The following is a 19,099-nucleotide window of genomic DNA, read 5'->3' on the forward strand; positions in this document are numbered from 1 at the left end:
GCTGTCTGTAATCCAGAACTGATCGCCAAAAGCTCTGTTTCTTTTTATTAGCTTTTTCACAAAGTCTTTCAAGCCAAGAATAACTGGAAGCTTGTGAGAAGTGTACATGTGTGTATATGCTTGTGAGAAGTGTGCATGTGTGGATACACTTGTAAATATATATGTATCAGATTTCTCGAACTAACATCCCCCCCCCCCCCGAGCAGTTTTTTTTAACTGTATGGTAGAAACAAAGTGGGTAGATTATAAATTACAGAAATAAGAATTTGGGTTGGATTATAGCTCAACAGTAAATTAAAAAAAGTCTTTTTCATTGGTCCCTCTACAGACAAATATCCACGTTTCTCTGTTACTTTTCTCCTATTCGAAATCACATTTTTCCTTTTCTCACATACTTGGATGTGTATTTTCTGTTTTTACACTATAGTTTACTTCTAAGCAGCATGTGATCTTGAGCATATATGAATTTTTCTATGAAAAGTTGATGTGGAGGGAGTTAAATTCCCTCTCATCTCTCACATGATAGTCTCACATTCTGGATCACTCTATTATTGCTTTCTGGTAATTAAATAACTTTGAAAACACCTATTGGAGGAAATGTAGTATTGTCTGATTTGCCCTTAAGATACTTGTGAGGAGTCTTCTTTATTTTGGATGGAGGCGTCTTGGCTCATCCAACAATGGGGAGTTTGCAACTTGAATATCCTAATTTTAGAAGCTAGAATTGCCCTAAGAAAGCATACATGATAGATGGAAATGACTCACTTGGCTTAAGTAGGCCAAGGGGAGGAGGGAAGTCTCTTACAATAATATTTCCTAGAAAGGAAACATTAGGAAGATGAAAATGGACTTTGCTTATAACAGGAAAACCTGTATCACCCCAACATTTGGTGGAAAGAGGAATTTCTTGGAATACTAATACTGAATACCTTTATCTTTCATTCAAGTTGTATATACAGTACTGTATGTATAAGGAAGCTTTATGGCATAGAAACATCCAACATTTCTAGTGCCTTTATTCAAGAAAACAATTTTGGATGAACATTGAAATCCATGACACTTTCTAATTCTTGGAATGGGATGGATGCTTATAAAAATAAGTTTAGTTGTGTTTCATAACTGGATGTTTATAGGTCTTGTTGGAGTCCAGCAAAATTGCCAGATTCTTTTATTTTAGTAAGTACTTTTGTGGTGACTTAGCATTAAAGACGTGTCTTAAATTAACATTTGCAAAGTAAAGTGCCACTTTGAGAAATATTTAGTGAATAGGGTGGAAGAGAGATAATTTTAAATGCCTACAAAGATGGCAAGTCTAAAATTTAAATAGAAAATAATAGGGGGGTACTGGATCTTCTTTGTCTACTCACTTGCTCTGTGGAACAGCATTTAGATTACTGGAACCATGTTGGACTTTCACAAAAGTGATAGAAGATCTGACTATTCCTGTAGGCATTTGGTCTGTGAAATAAGTAAACACAACTTGGAAATAGATTAGGTTAGCTGACTCTTTTTAATGTCAAAGAAAATGGACCCAGACAAATAGCATATTCATAAAATTCAGTTCTTTTTCTCTATTTCTTCAAGAGTTTGTCTTAATATATTTTAGACTGTATTTGTTAAAAACATATACCGTGTACGGGCTCTGGGAAGTCGGGGGGGGGGAAGGGAGGTGGGGTGTTAGGGGGGAGGGGGGAGGGGGGATATATAGTATGTGTTAGATTTTATAGTAACACGATTGCACTTGTATACTGTTGCTCTTTAATTTCACTGTAAAAACAGGACAAGCTGAATATATTAATAGATAGTAGAAATACACCGAAGGGAGGAGTAGAGGGTTAGAAGAAAGAGGGGTAGAGAGGGTGGGAGAGAGGACGGGAGGGAGGGTGAGAAGGAAGGGAGGGAGTGTACTGGGAGAGAGGAGTGATAGAGGGGGAGGGGAAGTAGGGTAGAGGGGAATGTTGGAGGGAAGAAGGAAAGTTGGAGGGGGGGCGAAAGAAAGGGTGTATGGAGGGTCGAAGTGGTACATTGGGTTTGTATTTTGGGGGGTATTGTTGACAAGAGGAATGGCTGTGTTTATTGTTTAATGTTATATGGCCCCGGTTATGCACAGTATATATGTGACTGTACGAAATGAAAATGGAAAAATAAAAACACATTTACAGACAAGAGTTTGTAAAGAGATAATCAGATTCACTGTCTGATTGCCTTTTACACTACTTGGCTGAATGTAAAGCTACGTTTATTCAAAGATGCTGTTTGCTGTGAGCCCCACTAGATTTCTTCCAAGTGTCTGGATCACATAACCACTCTTACAGTTTTTACTTATAAATGGCGCAGAGTCACGTAAATAGTGAGATGGCCAGTGTATAAATTTGATTAATAAATGAATGAATGAATCCTTCTACAGTGGCAGTTTATATTGTACCTGAATGACCTTTCCACAGATTCTATTGATATTTTAAAAATACTTTTCCAAGTCGCTAGTAGAAGGCATTTGCTGGGTTTCCATTCCTATCCATTTTGCTAAGATCCCACCCCCCAGCAGTTGTTTCCCCTTTGATTTATGTAGTCTTACAACTGTTATTGCTGCATAACTGTGCTACATTTATTATTTAAAATTGAAAAACATTAGTTCTTTAGCCATTGTTCTGGTGCTACTTTTCTGCCCTGCTTTCAATAGGCAAATCATTTAAAAGTATAATCAATGAGTGCATCTATTAATAACCTATTTTGCATTTCATGTGATTAAACCATCATTGCAAAAACAGCTTTCCAGAGAAGGCAAATTAGTGGCTGCTAGATGATACAAACCATCTATCTGGCAGAAAGAAAATGTGACTGCTAATGATCTGTTTGGAATCGTGGTTAAACTGCTCTCAGCCACCGCTAGTCTCATCCAATGATCTGAATAGGATCCTAGAGTAGAATATGGGGGTGCAAAAAGTTGGAAGTTTTTCATGTTCCCTAGACAGAATCTGAACTTGGGCTGAGCAAACTTTTGTTCATCACCAATCACCTTCAAATGTCTAGATTCTATCATAACTCAAGATCTAAAATGGACACCTAACATCAAAAACGTCATCAAAAAAGCACAACAAAGAATGTTCTTTCTGCGCCAACTCAGGAAGCTCAAACTGCCCCAGGAGCTGCTGATACAGTTCTACAGAGGAATTATTGAGTCTGTCATCTGCACCTCTGTAACCCAACTAGACAGACACAGGCTTCAGAGGATAATCAGAACTGCAGAAAAAACAATTATTGCCAACCTGCCTTCCATTGAGGACCTGTACACTGCACAAGTCAAAAAGAGGGTCGTGAAAATATTTACAGACCTTTCGCATCCTGGACATAAAATGTTTCAACTCCTACCCTCAAAACGAAGCTATAGAGCATTGCACACCAAGACAACTAGACCCAAGAGCAGTTTTCCCCCGAACACCATCACTCTGCTAAACAAATATTTCCCTCACCACTGTCAAATTCAGTAAGGCCGCATTACTATTACTATTAGTCTTCTCATCGTTCCCATCACCCATCTCCTTCCACTTATGACTGCAGGACTGTAACTTTGTTGCTTGTATCCTTACGATTTATATTGTTTTCTGATTGCTTATTTGCACCCTATGACTATCATTAAGTGTTGTACTTTATGACTCTTGTTGAATGGATCTTGTCTTTTTATGTATACTGAGAGCTTATGCGCCAAAGACAAATTCCTTGTGTGTCCAATCACACTTGGCCAATAAAGAATACTATTCTATTCTATTCTATTCTATTCTATTCTATTCTATTCTATTCAACATTCATAGGGGAAGGGGAAGTCCATAGTGAGTATGACAATGCACAAATATATTCTAAACATCCAAGTCAGTTGAAAAAATAATGAATAAAAAGAGATAGGGAATAAAATATAAACATTACACTACATAAAATATAATTTGTGCTGCATATTTTGAAAAAGGACATATATAAAATTATAAGCCCTAGATTAGCAAATAAGTGGAGCTAGAATATTGCCAGGGCTAATGTATTAAAGGGGGTCACAAACACAAGATATTTTCATGTTAACTTTCAGGTCTTGGGCTTCCAACCCCAAGGAACAAAGAAAAACAAAGGTCCTAAATCTAAATTAAAATAGTTCCAAAGGAATGGAGAAAATAAAAAGGCAACCACCACTTTTAACCCAAAAGCAAAAGATCAAGAGGAAGGATCTGATTAGCATGAAAGGAAAGAGCCACTAATGGAAACATTAGTGCATTAACCTGAATTAGGAGCCAAATACAAATTATAGCCAAAGGGATGGATTAGTCTGGTTTGTAATGTGAATCAGGGGTAGATCTGTGTTAAAGATCAAGAATTTCCATTTTCAAAGCAAACTTTCTTAGTTCTTGTACAGCTACAAGTAACACACGTACTAATCCATCAACTAATCCTTAGCCATGAAAGCCAGCTGGGCCAGTCACTCTCTCTCAGCCCCAATCATCTCAGAGGGTAGTTGTTATGTGGAAAATAGGAGGAGGAAGGTGCAGGGTTGGGTTCCTGCCAGTTCTAACCTCTTCTATAGAAGAGGTTCCACAAAGCTACAGTGCTGTTTAGAACCAGTTCCAGCTCCCTCCTCCCGTCCATCATCAAGATGAAGAGCGAGAGGAGGAATTCTGGGAGTTCACAAGTCTTAAAGCTATCAAGTCTGAACATCCCTGGGGTTTTTTCTAAAGGGTTAGGGGTGCAAGGGTCTTGTAACTTGACAGCTTTAAGACTTGCGTGCTTCAAATGCCAGTGTTTCTGAGCCAACATTTTGGTTGCTAAGCAAGAGCGTTGTTAAGTGAGTTTCACCACATTTTACAAGTTGGCCATGCCCACCCAGTCACATGACTGCCAAGCCACCACCCCCACCCAGTCACATGGCTGGCAAGCTACTCCCATCTGGTCACATGGCTGGCAAGCCACTCCCACAAAGCAGGCCACACCTACAGAAGAGGTTCTAAAAAAAATTGAAACCCACCACTGGGAAGGTGTATCATATATGTCACGACCTTGAGTTAGTTATAAATATAATAATGGTGGGGTGCAAATAAATGAACTCCGTCTCACTTTGGATTCTTCTAGGCTAGGCTTTAAAATGTGGAAATTGCATCCTTCATACAATGTTAGATTGTAAGTCTTTACAGAAAATGCACAACCACTCAATGGCTTTTGTCTTTGCATTGGTTCCCCCCCCCATCCCTTTTTTGAACATCATCTTTCCATAAATATCTGTTAAGGAGGTCAGTGAAATAGCTGAATACTTGTCGATTCTTTATGCTACTGTTCTCAGTTAGCAATAGCAATAGCAGTTAGACTTATATACCGCTTCATAGGGCTTTCAGCCCTCTCTAAGCGGTTTACAGAGTCAGCATATCTCCCCCACAGTCTGGGTCCTCATTTTACCCACCTCGGAAGGATGGAAGGCTGAGTCAACTCTGAGCCGGCGAGATTTGAACCGCTGAACTGCTGAACTAGCAGTCAGCTGAAGTGGCCTGCAGTACTGCAGTCTACCCACTGCGCCACCTCGGCCACAGTTCAACTGATGCATTCTTTATCCCACTAGTTTGTCATTGAGATGATTTTGCAATCCTCCCACCCCCAAAATAACAAAGTGATGGTGTGTGCCGTCTCTTATTTATTTAAATTTACCCTTCTCAAAAGGAAGAGTTGGACAGCTTCGGTTTATGCCAGGGCTCGTAAAACTACATTTCCCAGACATCTCTGCACCCTGCATCCTTCCCCCCCCCCTCTTATCTTAGGATCCCTGCCGCATCTCAGAGTCACTCGCAGCCCTGCTTATCTGCGGCGCGCCCTGCGATCACGGGCTCGTAGGGCGGAAGGGCTTATAGGAGCGAGGCAAGCTAGGCGCTGGCTAGGCAGACTAGGCGAAGCGGCGCGACACGGAAGCGCGGAAGGCTCGCAGCTTCTAGACTTTGGCAGAGGGAGCTGCCTCGAAGCGCATGTAGGGAGGGAGGAAAGAAGGGACGATGGTCATTCGGCTTTTCGTCGCGTCTTCCTCCTGTTCCGTGGCGGTGAGTGGAAAAGGGAGGCTGGGGAGCGCGAAAGTCCCAACGATCAGGCGAGGGAGCCACTGTCATTCATTCGCCGCCCCTGCCTCTTGGGTGTCCTCCTCAAATACCTTGGGCCGGACTACAACTCCCATCCCGCCTTAGCCCCGCACGACCCATGTGGCTGGACGAGAGTTCTCCATCGCACTCGGGACGCGGGGTTAGGGAAGGAGGGCTATGCAGACCCCAGACTCCCCCCAACCCCCGGGGCATCTATGCACCGAGGTTGTCGAAATCGCGACCCGACCGAAAGCAAAAGGCGCGCGAAATCTTTCAGCAGGGAACCGGCGGAGCCGAGAGAGAAAGAGATGATTTTCTGCTGTGGCCAACAAAGTCCGTAATTCTGGAAAGCGGCGTAGTTGTTTTTCGGGGCTAATAACAACCTTTTTTTCCCGGTAAAGAGAGAGAGACGAGGCGAGCGGTCCTATCGTCAGCCTCTCCTTTGCAGTATCTCTGGATTTGGGCGGGCTGGAATATGCATGTTGTAATTTACTAATAAGGTTGTTTACTGGTTGGTGGCCCATTTCCTTTAATTTGGTAATCTGAAAGGGTGAAAGCAAATAAGTATGCATCAAAAGCATGGCTGTCCTTGTTACCTTTTCCGAAAAATTGGAGTGACCCCCGTTTTAAAACGACGTAATTAATAGTTAATAATTAATTACATAATGCATAACACTTTATTTTTTGAAAAAATATGTAGAAATGGGACTGGTAGGTGCATCGGAAGCCCTTATGCATTTATATGATTTATATGTCTGTCGATCTCACCTAAGAGACTGGGCAATGTACAGAATTTAAACACAAAACCTACCACACATATATCGTCCAACACCCAAGGATAAACAATCAACTCGCAATCAACATGCCAGAGCTCATTTGAGCTCATAACAGAGCTTGTAATTATATGCACATAGTTGAGTTTGTAAACACATTTAATTCACTATAAAATTGCTGCTTCAGTAGCATTTTTCAACCCACACGAAAACTCCAAAAGTTGTATTTTGGATGCAAGTCAAATTTAAGCCTAGCTAAAATCTCCATATTAAATTCTAATCTATTGAAGGAAGGTGGGAGGATTTACACTAAAATGATTAGAAAGCACATACTAAACCAACACCCGCAGCTCTTTGAAAATAAACATTTTTGCTTTGCAGCATGTGCTGTTTAAGTAGTTACGCTTCCTCTAGAAATGTGCGTAAAATTTCAGCTGCATGTGGTTAGCATATCCACTAGTTTTCAAAAAAATGTTTTTTTTGCAGGATCCCCACTAATATTATCTTCTTTGTCCTTCTGTTTCTCTTTCAATTTACTTTTAGTCTTTAGATATTTCCCTTTTGCACAAACAGGGTGATATTTTGGCACTGTAAGGATTGTCACTCAAAGAATGTAGGATTGGTGTCTCTATATATGATAATGAACAAAGTGAACCCCCACTAACCCTTTGAGGTTTACTGTCTTTTGTACAGTAATAACAGAGATAGCCATCTCTGGAGTTCCCTCCTGCAGGTATTGTGCAGTTTGAAATCTAATGAGCACTAAGTTAGCAAAAGCTCTTAGAAATATTGTACAGGTAGTTTATAATCCCTCGACTTTCTGCTGCTATAACTAATTTTGCTATCTCTAGAGAACTCTGTTGAGTTATATATTCTTGCCAAGGTAAGCATAAATATGGACCTGCCTGGGCTTTTTATGAAAGTCATTGAGGGAGATTTTCTCCACCCATAACTGCTTTTCCTTCAGTGTTGGAGATACTGAACTTTGCTTTCTGTAAAACACACTGATGCTGGATTCTATGGATTCTGAAGTTTATGATAGATCTGATAGCTGTGTGATATTTGCGTTCCATCCATTCATGTCATAAATGCTGAAGTACAGTGTGGTTTGGCACACAGAATGTAATCATGCTAGGTAGCTGTATGTTAACAGCCAATAATTAGTATTTATCAATTTCAGGAGTCTGCTGAGTAGCTATTAGATCTTTTTAGAACCTGTATAATGAGCAGTCACTGAACATTCACAATAAAAGCCTCTCTCCTAGTAGAACTGTCAGTCTATTTTTAGCAAGTGGTTTATAGTAATACATCATCAAAATGTTTAATCTGTGTCACACATTTAAAAACAATGATTAAAATAACCAAGACTGAAAAAGCTGTCCCTGTCTCAAATAAAAAAAAACAACCTAGGATTTTGTACTAAGTCGCACTAGGCTTAGCAGAGCTTATATTTGATCAGGCATACGTCAAGTTGCACTATTTATATTTGGCTCTGTGCCTATTTGCCTTGTGCAATTCGGGAAATCCTTCCTTCCCTTAAAGTTTATTACTCATTTCCTGGGTGCCCTACCTGTAACTGAATGTTTGAACTATTAAAATAAGCAAATTATTCACTTGCTCAAAGCAAAGGGATGGTGTATACAGTATACATAAACTTAATGCTAGAATATATTTTTTTTCTAGTTGGTACGCTTTGAAAAGTGGTGTGGCCTTAAGCACTTTCAGTTTCAGTTTATTAAACTTGTATGCCGCCCTATTCCCGAAGGGACTCAGGGCAGCTAACAAACCAATAGGGAATGGGGACAATACAAAGAAAATAAACAAGACAAAAAATAATAATACAGAAAACAGATTAAAAAACTCCTCAACAGCCACAACAATTCGAGTGGGGCTGGGAACTCATCAGCCCCAGGCCTGCCGGAACAGTCAGGTCTTGACGGCTTTGCAGAAAGCCTGAAGGGTGGTGAGGATCCGAATCTCCACAGGGAGATCGTTCCAGAGGGCCGGAGCAGCCACAGAGAAGGCCCTCCCCCGGGTGGTCGACAGTTGACATTGGCTAGCTGATGGAATCCGGAGGAGGCCTAATCTGTGGGATCTAATTGGTCGTAGGGAGGTAATTGGCAGGAGGTGGTCTCTCAAGTACCCAGGTCCGATACCAACTTTCAACACCACTGTTCCTTTCTCAATAATCAATAGGTCTGAGAAGTGCTACTGGCAATTCTGCAGCAGTAATAGTGCAACAGCCATAATCTAGACCAGAGATTCCCAACCTTTCTGGTGTGGGGAGAGGGGAGGTTCCATGCGAGCATCAGGTGCCTGTGTGAGCATGTCCCGCTTCATTTGTTTTAAGCACCGGGGCACGCACACCACTCTCGCAAATGGAGCTTCCAATGCACGCTGGCCCACTGCTTACATGGTCTGTTCGAAACAGGTTGTGGCCCAATAGTGGGCCACGGCCCAGAAATTGGGGAACCTTGATATAGACCACTGCCTATAACATCATACATAGTATCAGACTACACCATTCTGTTCTTCCCTTTAGTTAAAGCACAAATGATGGATTACTGTGCACACAAAGTCCTCCATCAGTAGAAGCAAAGCTGTCACAAAATAATGAAGAGTGGATTTCAATTTTCTGTCTTTTATATACTCTTTCTTAATACTTTCTCATATATCAGTTGCAAAAAACGCCTTAATTTCTTGTTTGCAATTTTCTTTACTAAAAGGACTTTCAATTTAGTAAGCAGCAGATGTTGTGGTCCGCCGGCAGTCTGCGGAGCTGGCAGCAGAGTCAGACGGTGAGGAGGTTGGGGGGGAACACGGGCCAGTCCTGGAGTCTGGGGAAGGCTCAGATGTGGGTTTTGCATCAGAGGCAAAGTGGGGGCCAAGGCCATCTGGTAGTTATTTGCTGTCTCTGGAGCCTCTGGTGTCTGACATCAGCGAGGCAGAAGAACAGCGGGAGCCTGTTCCCAATGTGTGCATGTGCAGAGCTGCCAGAAGGCAAGAATAATGTAAGAAAACAGGGAGTAAGGCTTGGAGATGATTGGCCCCTCCCACAAGACATAAAAGAGGAGCGAATGGGATGTGAGCTTTTGCAGGAAGCAATTAGTTCATCTGGTTGGTTCAAGCTTTGAAAAGTTCTGTTTGACTCTGCTCAGTTTGGCCTTGCAAAGCTAATTTGGCAATTAGGGCTCTGGCAGCATTTCAAGGGAGATAAGGTGGGTGTTTATCAACATTCATCTGAAAGACTGGCAACTCAAGCAGACATCTGTCAGAATCTTCACAGACTTTTTGTGAAGCCTTGTCGGCTGTGAATCACCATAATTCACAGCCATATAAATAAAAGAGGGTTTGGGGGACTAAGATTGTGATTTATGCTTTCTCAGAATGCCTAGGCCAGAAAAGCAGGAGGGGGGAAAGCTATTATTCACATGTTGACATCTGAGCTAACCCCATCTACCTCTGCTATTCCCTCCCCAGGAAAAGCTAGATTCACACATTATGTGATTTGCTTAATTTTAACTTAGCATCATGTTGTATGAACTTAGCCCCTGTGCTTTGCACCAAGTATAAATAATTTTGCATTATTTATATTATTGAGGAGTACCGTATGCTAAACCAGCAATTGTATGAAGAACATGCAATATCTGTACCTACCCAGAGAGTAGTTTTACACTCATCCTTCTACCATCTGAAAAAATTGTGTTTTGCATGCACCACTGGTCCTGTACAAAGAGTAATAGTAAACATGTAACACAAGCAAGAACTTTCTTTGTTAACACATCAATAATGGCTATTATTCCAACATGTAATGTAATGAATATAGTACTAAAAATATATCCAAGGAGAACCAAATACAGAAAATAAGATTAGATTAAACTTGCCAACTAATAAGTAGGTTTTCATCTGGAACAAAATGTGGGTGAAGCTGACCTCAACTACTGCTATGGGGACAGTTTTCCATAAAGGCGATGTCATATCATCTTATTTGTTATTAAATGCAAGAGATTTTGACATGAGCCTCCTCTTTGGAACTTAAAAGTATAAGCCGATGCAGGAAAATGTTCATATTTGGCACCCAAACTCTCCCAGTGTTTGACGTTAAGTACCAGAATTTGGAATTGGCCACAAAAGCAAGTGATTAGGCAGTAGTGATAGCTTAATTTTCAATGGCAGAGTTGGATTGAGGTTTATTGGGCTTTCAACACTCAGCTGTTTGTTAAATCCTGATTTGATCCAGATAGCAAAAAGAGAGATGGTATGGCCTGCAGGTAGAAGACATTTCCCCGGGATGGCAATGCACTGCGGTTAAAATGTAGAAACTTGAAGGATCCCAAAGTATACATGCTATGGAATACAACAAAAGTCTCTTCCCCACTACCTATCCACATACAATGGTACCTTAATATTCAACTACTTCGCAAATCATCGAATTTGGTACTCAACTCATTTTGATGTGAAAATTTTGTCCCAGTACTCATCATTTGTTTGATATTCAATGCACAAATTAGAACTTGTTGATGACAGCTGCCTTGTGACTCACTACAGGCCACAACTTGGTAGTCCTCAACTTACGACCCCAGTTGAGCCCAAAATATATGTTGCTAAGAGAGAAATTTGTTCATTGAGTTTTGCCTCATTTTACGACCTTTCTTGCCACAGTTATTAAGTGAATCCCTTCAGTTGTAAAGTTAGTAACATGGTTGTTAAGTGAATCTGGTTTCCTCATTGACTTCTCTGGTCAGAATGTTGCAAAAGGGGATCTCATGTCCCTAGGACAGTGCAACCGTCATAAATATGGGTCAGTTGTTAAGCATTCTAATGTAACTCACATGATGACGGGGATGTTGCAATTGTAGTAAATGTGAAGAATGGTCATAAGTCACTTTTTTCATTGTAACATTGAATGGTCACTAAGTGAACTGTTGTAAGTTGAGGACTACCTGAACATTAATGGTAATTTTTTTTTTTTACCTAATGTTAAAAAATTGTTTGGTACTCATCATGCCTTCTGGAACCAATTAATGATGACTACTGAGGTATCACTGTACAGTAGAACCACTGGTCACAAACACTTCTGACCATGGCCAAATCGGATTCCAACCAAAAAATTCACTTTTTTCCCCCGCGGCTGATTTCCCCTTCCACGCCATTTTTTTAGTAAGCACCGAATCTCCAAAAGTAGGTTCGGGTCACGACCAAATCGGTTTGCGACCAAACTTATGGAACGAATTATGACCAGAGGTATTCCTTTCTACTGTATATTCCTCAAGATAGAAGTGAAACAATTCTCAGAATTAACTTGATAAAATATTACGATCATTTGTATGAAAAATAAGCTTTACTTCCTCAACAGACATTTGAAATTACTGAATTGAGAGTGCTCTTCACTTAACAGAGGGGATTCATTTCCCTTAACCTCAGTTTCTTTTATTATTACTCAAGTACAATGTTATTTTGGATAATACATAAATAAATGAACATGTAAGGGTTGTGGAATCTCCTTTGCATTTTTATGATAGGTGCTATGTTTACTGAGTAAAAAGAAGGGGAAGCTTTTCAATTAATTTGAAAGCCAATCCCTTTTATTACCGCTTATTTTTGCACATCTGGTAGAATGGACTCCAGGTGTGTGAATATTTCTACCATTTTTTAAAAAATTTGTAATAGGATACAAAATATATATTTTCCTTCTGTGGATTAATACAGTTTGCCCTTCTGGGATTTTTATTAATTTATTTAGAAATACTCTCTACATTATTCAGGGACCTTTCTTCCACATAAGCGAATTGAGGATTACAGCAGAAATTCATTTGTAATGTATGATAGAAATTACCAGTAACTTCAGTTTGTACCAGAAATTCAGTATTTTTAGGAGTAATAGACTCTGATAATACTAGCAAAATGCAGGACTTTAATCTTAAGTCTTTCATCCTTGATTTCCATTGCTACCTTATATTGAATGTAGAGCACTCTTCAGAAGGAACAATATGTAGAATGAGACATCTTTGTATAAAATTAGACAACCTATACCCCATTGTTGCAAATATATTTCCTTCCCTAAAAAGAGAAATGGAATAACCGATGTTGGGCAAAAAACAGCAGTGAGATAAGAAGGAACTTTCAACTTCCTGCTAGCTTCCCCATTGATTTTCTTTGTGGTCATCTGGCAGGAAGCATTTGGAAATCTTCCCCTCCACTTCCCTGGTTGGTGGAGAAAGTGGGGGATTACAAGGCTTGCTGGTAAACTGTCACAGAATGTTAAAAATGCAGATTACACAACCATAGCGGCAGCATAGCAGCCACCAGCAGCACCGAGGCAGCCACAACTTCCCAAAATTTAATCCCTCAGAAATCATGGGTCCCGATTGACTTCCTGGGCGGGACTTACTGATGGTAGCAGCTAAACACAGCTGCTCCCATATTACCAGTGGCGTTATCTGTTAAGATGATCATCTATCAGACATCTGACAGACACCTTCCTCTTTGGGAAAAGAAGGGAAAGGAGAGAAGTTTTGTCAAGCAAATGCCTTTCTGATCTTTGCAGCTTCTGTGTCTGTGAAGAGAAGGGCCAGCTGAAGGCAGAACTGCTCCACGCTGGAAATCTCCGGCTGCCCTGCAGCCCCAAGTAAGCTTCCCTCCCACTCAGTTCAAAGATTGAATTACCTGATTTCAAAACGAGCAGAATTTGTACGCGAGAGCATTAATTGTTTATTTAAATCTAGCTTCTATGCTACAAGATCCTCTTCTGTTATTTTATCTATTTAAACAGTCGCCCGATGCGCATATGCATGCCAAGAAGATGATCTTCCTGTTTCTGGCACAAACATGTGTACCAGCCATCTGGTCTTCTGGTTTCTGGTGCGTATGTGCATGCGAAGATCAGCATGCGCACTGGAAACCGAAAGATTATCTTCCTGGCACCCGCATGCACACCGGGCAGCTGCTCTTTTGATTTCCAGCGCTCCACACATGAAGACCAGCTGGGTGGAAGCTGGAAGAGCATTGGGTTACAGCTCACGTGCCCGGAGAGATGGTTCCGCGTGCCACTTCTGGCAAGTGCGCCATAGGTTCGACATTACGGCCCTAGGATGCATCATTTCACCCAATTAAAGGTCTTGACAACAAGAGCTTTAGTAATATATAGATACATCTTGTGTGAGTAATGTAATGTTCTGTGACCAATTTACTCTGGTCTCTAATCACTTAAGATTTTTCTTTATATGTAATTTCATTACATACTGGCATTCCTTGGGAAGATGGGAACAGATAGTACAATTGTAAAATCAGAAATAAAGGCATCAGATATATGTTTAGAAAAGAAATATTTTTAATATTTTAGAAAACATACCTAATACTCCTATCTCCTATTTCCCTCCCAACAACAATTTCCATTTTCCATTTCCATTTATTGAATTTATAGGCCGCCCAATCCTGGAGGACTCCGGGCGGCTTACAGAAATAAGAAATATTAAAAAAGGATTAAAACAAATAAGACACAACAAATTAAAAGAAACACAACATGCACCCAGTCTAAGCGGGGCTGGACCTCAATCAAGAGGTCAACAGCCAAAGGCCTGCAGGAAAAGCCAGGTTTTGATAGCTTTTCGGAAGGCCATGAGAGTGGGTAGGGTCCGGATCTCTGGGGGTAGCTCATTCCATAGGGCCGGAGCAGCAACAGAGAAGGCCCTACTCCGAGGCGTCGCCAGCCGACATTGTCCAGCTGATGGCACCTGGAGAAGGCCCACTCTGTGCGATCTTATCGGTCTTAGGAAGGTATGCGGCAGAAGACGGTCTCGTAGATACCCGGGTCCTAGGCCATGTAGGGCTTTAAAGATGATAACCAGCACCTTGAATCGTGCTCGGAGACCAATGGGAAGTCAGTGCAGCTCGTGGAGGATAGGTGTAGTGTGGGTATACCTTGGTACACCCAGTATCGCTTGCGCGGCTGAATTCTGGACTAATTGCAGTCTCCGAACACTTTTCACAACCCTGTGAGGTGGGTTGGGCTGAAAGAGAGTGTCTCTAAGTCAGTCACCTAGCTGATTTTTATGCCTAACGGAGGCATAGGATTCAGTCTTTTGATTCCCAGCTCAGCATCTTAACTAAATCTAAACTGGCTCTCAGTTTTTTTGAAATACGATACACCAATTTGATCAGATTGTGTGGTTTACAAAATATTCAGTACAGAAAATTATATATTTTGAATACGTTTTCCTGATCACACAGTATAAATATGCTGTTCCCCAAAAGCATTCTTGATCCTTTTCCTAGAATTCAGATACGCTTTGCTTTAATCAAAGAATATTTCAAACTTCTAAGCCAGAACTCAAGACACCACTGTTAAGCAACAGCTGGCATGTTTTTGGTCTTATTTTCCCAATCCCTGACTGGCTGATATACATTTTGAGTCATTTTAAACTGCTTAATAATATTGGTGTTTGCTTACCCAACTCTTGTCATCCATCAGCTGATCATGCTCCAGATTTAGCGGGGGGGTGGGAGAGCAGCATGCAGAAATTCTGTTCTGTACCTACTACCTGTGGCTGAGCTAATTGTTCTTTTTAAACAAGGATGCAAGATACCAACAGAAAATAGTTACCGTATTTATCGGCGTATAACACGCACCGGCGTATAACACGCATCCCCCATTTTAACACAAAAATTTGAGTAAAAATTTTTTTCATTAAAAATAAATGACTTGGAAGCTCGGAACTTAATGTTGGATTAAAATTTATAACATTAGAACATGAATTATAACATTAACTCCTCAACATAAAGTGCCTTCCTTCCTTCCCTCCCTCCCATCCCTTTCTTTATGTTTTCTTCATGCTTTCTTTTCTTTTTCCTCTGCTCTTTTTAAATCCCCCCCCCTTCTTCTCCTCCTCTACATTTAGGTTGGATTAGTTTGTACAACGGTCATCAAACTTCTGAAGTAAAAATAAATAAATAAATCATATTTAAGAAGAAGAAGAAAAAGGAAGACGTTTTTAGTTAAGTCAAACGTTTTAATAAAAGTTTCATCTTTTAAGATTTGTCCAACACATCCAATTGTAACCTTAACAGTAAAGAATATCACCCCAGCTGCTAAAGGTTCAACCAGTCTGAGAACCATTGAAAAGACAACAGTGCAAAATCCAAAAGACACAACTTCCTCACCGCCATTGCTTTGGTACCAAATCTTTGAGGAAGGGGCTCCAGAAAGAAGGAGGAGGAGGAGGAGGAGGAGGAGGAGGGGGAGGGAACCAAAGAGAGGCTTTTACCGAGTCTGCGCCCCACAGCCAGGACCGTCCTGGCGCCTCCAGCCGCGTTTCTTCCCCGCAAAGCCCTTCGGGCAACCCGAGAGTTCCTTTTGGCGCCAGAAGGGCTTTGCAGGAAGAAACGCCGCGTTTCTTCCTGCAAAGCCCTTCTGGCGTCAAGCGGAACTCTCGGGTTGCCCGAAGGGCTTTGCAGGAAGAAACGCGGCTGGAGGCGCAAGGACGGTCCTGGCTGTGGGGCGCAGACTCGGTAAAAGCTCTCTTTGGTTCCCTCCTCCTCCCCCTCCTTCCACAGTCTGTGTGACGCTGCCGCCAGGCTGAGAGCTGCCGCTGAAACAAGTTTGGGGAGGTCCTTTGCAGGCAGCCAGTTCTAGCTGCCTGCAAAGGACTTCCCCACGTTTGCTTTGAAAGAAACCTCTGCGCGGGGGTTTCTTGCCATGTGCGCGGCCTTAGAGGGAACAGTGGACCCGGCGTATAACACGCAGTATCGGCGTATAACACGCAGGCAGGGTTTAAGCTTCCAATTTTAGTTTTAAAACTGCGTGTTATACGCCGATAAATACGGTATTTTCAGCAGCTCCATAAATTTTACTAAAGTATGCTCTGCAGGCAGTCCATTAATCTACAGAGCATGCAATCAGATGTGCACTTTTAAAGCAAAAACCTTTCAATCTTACCTATCAGAAGTCCTGAATTGAGGGTTTTGGTTCCACCACAAATCCGCAAAGCCCTTATCCACGGAGACATAAGCGCGAAGACTAATTCGTGCCGTTTGAAGCGTTAAGGAAAAACGCAACCCTACCACGATGACATAATCGCGGAGGGCCAATCCATGCATTCCCAAGCACTCAGTACCCTAAATCTAACCCTAAACCTAAACCTAACCCTAAACCTAAACCTAAACCTAAACCTAAACCTAACCCTAAAACAAACCCCTAAACCTAATCCTAACCCTTACCTTAATTGAAATCGGCTTTCTGCCGCGGCGCCGTTTTAAAGCACCCTTCTGTTGCCACGCTGTTGTTGCGGCCGTGATGACGTGCGGTGATGACATCGTGGCTTTAGTGACACGATTTTATCACCGCTATTTTGACGAGCGCGGTTTTGTCGTGCCACGGAGGGTTTTAAGGCAGTCTTTTTTTTTTTTTTTTTTTACCATTAAGCATATAAAAATAAAATTTGTGCAAACAGGCTAGTTAAATTTGCAAGTCTCAAGTGCTTGGCTGCCTTATGCAGCTTAATTTCTAGATTCATCGAATACCGAACAGCAAAATGCTTTACTTCCAGCTTCACATATTTTGCAAATTTTATATTGTGATTTGTAAAACAAGATTTATGGTTGTATCTTTTATATGAGCTCAGTCATTGTGACTTATGGGAAAAAATAATTAAAACAAACGATGTTAGCATAGTGCTACACGTGGAGTTAGAATATATACTGTTTGGTCTGGATACTGCCTTAGCTTTTGTGTATTCAGTTCTCTACCTCTATTAAATATCCTCAGGTTACCTGCTTGTCAATCAGATTACACCTTGCCACCAACAAAGTGTTCCTAAACTATCTATAAACAGCTAGCATTTAGAACATTTTTGTAAAATACACTGTACAGTGATTTTGCCTTGTGGTAAATGCACCATAACCTGGTTTTGACAGATTAATGACCACTTTTTCTTCTTAGTTCTTTTGAGTCCCCCCTTTTCTCAGTTACTCGGCCCCATTAATCTACATAGACCTGAAAATTCTTTGAAAGAATGATTTAAAACATTAGAGGATGCCCTTCTTTTTAAGCACTTAAAGCAGCTGTTCCTCCTTTCAGCCTTCCATGGTTGTTCAGAGATTGCTTCTGGCGGTCTCTGCCTCCCCTTGCATCTATGGCTATTTTGCTTTGTATTCAGGTACAGTGAAACAAAGTGCCTGTGAATGTACGTTCCTGTGGGAATAGTCGGGATTAACTGAACAACTGGGCCAAAAGAACAATCCATCGGAATAGAGCTAGAAGGGACTTTGGAGGTCTTCTAGTCCAACCCCCTGCTCAAGCAAGAGACCTTATACCTTTTCAGACAGGTGGCTGTCCAATCTTTTCTTAAAACTCTTCAGTGTGAAGCACCCACAACATCTGAAGGCAAGCTGTTCCACTTGTGATTTGTTCTCATTGAAAGGATACGATGGTTTGATTGTTTCAAAATGATGTACTTTGTATGCACTCCAGAGATGGGTTCCTACCGGTTCGCACCAGTTCGGTAGAACCGGTTCGTCAAACCTACTGATCCGGTTAGAAGAGGTTCCACCAGTGGACCCGGAAAGCAGGTCACAGCTACAGAAGAGGTTCCAAAAATTTTTGAAATCCACCACTGCTGCACTCCGAACTTTTCTAAAGCATCTGTTTTGAAGGATTGCACAGTCCTAGTAGTAGGGGAATCATATGCAGGATTCCACCTCCTATTATTCTGACAATTTTGCAATATGTGTAATTTCTCTCTTTTTTTCACGTGTTAGTACAATGAAAGGAAAACTAGGCAACAAAAAATTTTCTTGTCTGTAAATTTTTTGGATTGCACAAAGTTCATGGGGTAGAATTACAAATTTAGTCATGGAAAAATGTCACTTGTTTAGCTATATTATGTTCTCTTGAAAAAGTAGAACATTTAATAAAATGAATAATTTAACACATTCTAGATACCGTCTAATATAAAATACTGGGAATTGGGAAAGGCATGTTCTTCTTTAGAGTATTTTTGAGACAGCTGAGTTGGATCTAAACATCTGTAGCATTACAAATTAATTTTTACTAATAATTAGTTGCTAGTAATGAAAGAATAATATATTTCTTTACATAAATGAGGAGTCTTGCGTTTATTTTGTTTTGCTTTGTTTACTCAGAAATTAATAAAGTGTGCTTCTTTAGCATAATTACTTTAATTTGTGTGTAAGACTCTTTACCTCATAAAGTCACAGATAAGTCAAACTTACTTTTGG

General features: G+C 40.9%; 1 protein-coding gene across 1 annotated transcript in view; it reads left to right on the top strand.

The window, feature by feature from the left end:
• The first annotated feature begins 5,803 nt into the window (after positions 1-5,803).
• SH3BGRL2 (SH3 domain binding glutamate rich protein like 2) overlaps positions 5,804-19,099 on the top strand; it is a 34,628-nt gene continuing 21,332 nt past the window's right edge. Inside the window, exon 1 of the mRNA XM_032217090.1 lies at positions 5,804-6,056. Coding sequence (XP_032072981.1) covers positions 6,012-6,056 — 45 coding nt within the window. The 5' untranslated portion in view covers positions 5,804-6,011. The remainder of the gene's footprint in view (positions 6,057-19,099) is intronic.

Source organism: Thamnophis elegans, chromosome 4 (genome assembly GCF_009769535.1).
Source record: "Thamnophis elegans isolate rThaEle1 chromosome 4, rThaEle1.pri, whole genome shotgun sequence".
Classification (NCBI taxonomy): domain Eukaryota; kingdom Metazoa; phylum Chordata; class Lepidosauria; order Squamata; family Colubridae; genus Thamnophis; species Thamnophis elegans.